Source organism: Acomys russatus, chromosome 23 (assembly GCF_903995435.1).
Source record: "Acomys russatus chromosome 23, mAcoRus1.1, whole genome shotgun sequence".
Classification (NCBI taxonomy): Eukaryota; Metazoa; Chordata; class Mammalia; order Rodentia; family Muridae; genus Acomys; species Acomys russatus.
The window spans coordinates 46,409,169-46,413,718 of NC_067159.1; the positions used below are offsets into that span (position 1 = coordinate 46,409,169).

Genomic DNA, 4,550 nt, shown 5'->3' on the forward strand with positions numbered 1-4,550 from the left:
GAGAACCAGGAAACCTCATCAATTCCGATGTCTGTCCAACAGGACTGCCCCCGCAAAATCCTCATGCCTTCATCTTCTTCCACAGGTTAACATCACACATTGGCAAGCCTAACCGCACCACAGATCTCAAATACCTCAAAACGCCAATGCCTCAGGCGAGAAAAACTTACAGTTCTGAAGGCATCATTTGCCGTATTTTAGGCAAGAGACTGTCAAAATTAGAGAGGCAGAAGATGACTGTGGATCTTCCCAGCAGCCATCTCATAGGGTCTAAGATTGATGCTGATGGAGTTTTGTTTCTTTAGATCTTCATTAAATCATCAGTATTAATTCATCTATTTAGGAAACTCTCTTCTAGAATCCCAAGAGCTGACACCCCCCCCCCCTCCACTTCTCAAAGCACTTTCTCTTATGTCTAAAGACTCAAGTACTCTCTACAAGCGCAGACTAAAATATCTCACTATGGATTTGAATGGGAGCCAGAACTGACGGTGAAAGGAAAATTTCTCTCTATAAAAGGTTTATTGTCAACGCTTTCTAAAGATGTAGATTTTTCTAACCCCGCTACTGGCTTGTTTTCACAAATGTTAGTGCAGCTGTCACTACCTCTCCTCGACCCACAGTCAGGCCCTTTCTTTGAAAGCTCAGTGTGTAGCCTTCGACCTCTGGATAGCAGGCTCTATCCAAAGACTCCCTCTGCCATCAATATAATGTGCACTATTAAAAGGAAGGGGGTTGGTTGCCCTGGCTCTTTAGCGATTGGAAAGTACTTGAAATTCCTCACATTCTTTTGCATTTGGCAGCCTGTTTACCTAATCACTGGCTTATTAGGATTAACACAAGTCTTGGCTTCAAGTTCACCTATTAACAAACCAGGGACCCTATAGATTCCAGGACTAGTCTCCTCTTCTGGTGCTAGCCAAGGGCAAAATGTTAAGCCAGCCTCCCTGATTTTTAGATACACTTCAACGTTGCAGTTATGGTCAATGATTATTTAAAAAGGTTCCCCCTACCTCTACTTATGTAATAGGCAGAAATCACCCTAAAGTGAAAATAAGGACACCTGCCTGAGTAATGGGCACTGTTGGGCTTTCCTTTTAATTCTTATGAAAATAATTCATTGTTTTAGATTAACAAACTAAATTTCAGCTTCCTATTTAATCTTCGTCTATGTACTGCCTGTGCTTAGTGCATTGATCCTCACACAGATGACTTTAAAGATTTGCAACAGCAACAACCACTGTCCTATTTTCTCTCCGGGGTTAGTTCACTGTCACCCAAGTAGGACACCTAGAGCAGTTCTCAACACCGATCCTCAAAAAATACAGCCTGCTGGAATGATTGACAGGAACAATTGCTCCTGATAACTTGGATAGTTTCTAACAGCACTGAAGAGCATACACTCAGATATTAGGTAAATATTTCTTTATTAAATGATTAATTTCATAAATAAATTCTCTTCACTGATATAAAATTAAAATCATTTACAAATTATTCCAGTATTACATTTGCCCTCCCTCCCCAAAAAAGCTACATTTTTGATAAATAAAAACATTCAGTCTTAAAACACCTGGTTTCTGTTTGCAGTTTAGAGTGCAGGTAGCTGCCTCTCGGGACACTCACAGAGTGTCCCCCCCCCCCTCGGGAAGGAATGGGAGGCCCTTTCATTTACTTCAGTCAAAGGACAAACAGGGCTTTCACAAGGCCCCAGCTAATCTTATTATCTCTATTACAATTGTAGACCCAAGAGGGAGGAAAAAGAAAGATCTAGAGCAAAAAATACGCTTAGCAAATAATTTACAAACAGAAAACAGAACGCCATCCACACAACACGCTCCAAAACGAAGCATAGACACGTGCTCCAATACTATGAAGCGAAGTATTCTCGAACTGCGGCTGCGAATCGTCCGTCCACACAGCCCCCTTGGCAGTTTTTGAAATAACGTTAATGCTACTCAAAGAGCAAGGCATCCCTTCTACAATGAGCCCCTTCACCCCACCACCCCACCCACGTCTCCACGATGCACACATCCACGGCGCACTCCAGGTACTCAGGAGGCACTTAGTCCCTGAATTTGTGGATGTCATTGAACAGACTGTAGAGGCGGAAAGATGCCTCGTTAGGGTGCGGGCAGTTGTAGTTACATTTGCAGGACTGAATCATCATGACATTCTTGGAGAACATTTCTCCATCTTCGCATCGGAACCTCATCTTCACTGTCCTGGTCTGTAGAGGCGTGCAGCACCGGCCGTCCACGCAGGAGCCGCAGTATTTGGGCCGGTATTTCTTCACACTGGAGCATCCTGCATAAGTAAACCTGACTGGTTCTGGGGATTTCTTGGTCTTGCTGCATTTCTTGCCCTTCTGGAAGAAAGAACAACAACAAAACGTCAGGAATGGGATTTGTTGGGTATTTGGAGGAGGGTGTGTGCGCAGAGTATTGCGCTTCATAAAGACAATTCCTTCCAAACATATCTTGGACTTATTTTCTCCTTCTTGAACAAAAACTCATGTCCCACCCACCTGTGGGGTCATGGTCAAGTCCCTTGAAGGAACTTACTTTCAGGCTGCTGTACACCGATTGTCCACAAGGACGCACTTCACAGATCCGGGTCTCTTTCACCAGGCGGCACTCTGGGTTGTCATTGGTTACTCGAGTGGAGATGCCAGTCCCGCAGCTCTTGGAGCACTGGGACCATGGTGTGGTCTGAACGATACACTTCTGGCCATGCAAAGGGTTGTAAAGCACTCGCGGCTCCGTGCCAAAGACTAGAAAGATAAACGAAATGGAAGACTTAGAATAGAAGCACGCAGACACACACTGGTCTTTTCAAAGTTGCAGAGCAAGAATGCATTTCAGTACATCTTAAGGGGCTCAGTTTCCACTTACCAGGAAGCCTCTTCAGTAAGCTGCCTTTTCCAACTGCGATTAACTCGTTGTTTCTCGTTAATTCCACCTCAGAGGCATCGGGTCCGAGGAGGTCATCCTGGTCGTCCAGGGAGTCCTTAATGCTGTCTTCATCACAGACCCACTCCTCACAGCACTGCCCACTGACTTTCACCAGCCGGGGGTTGGGACAGCCCAGATTGGGGAGAGACAGTTCTTGGGGACACAGAGGAATGCAGCCCACGGCGCCATCAATGCAAGTGCACTGGTGTTTACAGTTGGGCTGGAAACTTTCCCCGTTCTGATAGATTCTGGAGTTATATTCACAGGGTCTGCCTTCTGACTGAGCTGTGAAAACGACCAAAAGAGAGAGGAGGTTAAGATTCGCCGCCACGGGCCTGAGACTCAGACACGCTTTCCGCTGTTCAATTCAATGTATGGTAAAGTTCCCTACAATTCTCCCGAGACTCCAGAGCCGAACAATAAGTTAGTCAGGAATCACTTTTCCGTATGCGCTTTTCGTTGGGCCCAGACACACTGAATTGCATTCCAGACTGCTGAAATCATGTGCCTTTCTGCCAAGCTACCATCAACAAAGCGTCACCATACATGGTCTCAAAATTACTAAACTCCTGGACTATGGGACTATTATTTTTTTAAAGGGGGCCAAACCACAAGCCTCTTACCTCTGCAGATCCCTTTCAGAGCGGTGGAGCTGGCGCCGAAATTGCATTCCAGCCCTTTGGTGTGGTCGCAGGGCTGCGTTTTGCTGCAGTCCTCGTTGAGCTGTTTGGCGCAGACCTTGCAGCAGCCGCAACCATCCCGGACCAAGCCGACTCCTGGGGCGCACTTGGGCGCCTCCAGAGGGCAGTGGCAAGCGGCAGGGCAGGTGGAGAGTGCCTGGAACGGGCAGAAGAAACGAGTGAGATTGCTTTGCATTGCTTCGAGGAGGCGCCTAAACTACTCTGGGTATAGGGCTGGCTGTGGGGCTCCATCCACCGGTAGTCTTGATCGCATCCCGCCAGCCCGGCCACCCTGGCGGCTGCGCCCCAGGAAGAGGCCTCCCGGACACGTCGTCGGGGCTTAAAGCAACAGCTCCCTCCAAACTTCTTAGTCTAACTTTCCCTGCTGTGAAAGATCAGGGCCCAGAGAAAGAGATCGGAGAGGGTGGACCGGGAACCGGTGGTTAAAAAAAAAAAGAAAGAAAGAAATGTCCAACTCACCAGCCTGGTCAAGTGGAGAAGGGTGACGGCGACAGCAAGCGCCCTGGCGGTGCTGGAACTCATTGTGGCGCGCAGAAGGAGCCGGAGCGAGCACGGCGACACGGAAGTCAACAAGCCGGTGAGCAGCGGGATCGGATGCTCCGGGAGCGCGGTAAGGCGAGGGCCGAGGCGGCTGGCGTCTTTCTCTTGAGGTTCTGGCGGAGGAGGCGCAAAGATTTCTGTCGCTTCTCTGGGGCTCTCTAGCTCACGGTCTGCCCGGGCGCCGGGAGCCCGCCCTTTTATAAACCTCGGCCTCGGCGCCGCGTGTTGCAGTGACGTCGGCTCTGTCTGCGCGTTCCAGAATTCTCAAACATCTCAGGAATGTTGGTTGGCGCGAGCCGCTGCCAAGCACCTCCCCGACTCCGTTGCACCTTCTCCCCCCCTCCTTTCAGATCCATCC

The 4,550-nt window shown here is 48.6% G+C and overlaps 1 protein-coding gene across 1 annotated transcript; it reads right to left on the reverse strand.

Moving 5' to 3' along the window:
• Window positions 1–1,961: 1,961 nt before the first annotated feature.
• Window positions 1,962–4,325, reverse strand: Ccn1 (cellular communication network factor 1). The gene is made up of 5 exons (XM_051165660.1): window positions 4,112–4,325; window positions 3,575–3,788; window positions 2,892–3,236; window positions 2,562–2,770; window positions 1,962–2,365 (listed from the first exon to the last, which is right to left on the reverse strand). Exons 1-5 carry the CDS (start codon window positions 4,172–4,174, stop codon window positions 2,063–2,065), a joined length of 1,134 nt encoding a protein of 377 aa, XP_051021617.1. The 5' UTR covers window positions 4,175–4,325; the 3' UTR covers window positions 1,962–2,062.
• Between the last annotated feature and the right edge of the window lie 225 nt (window positions 4,326–4,550).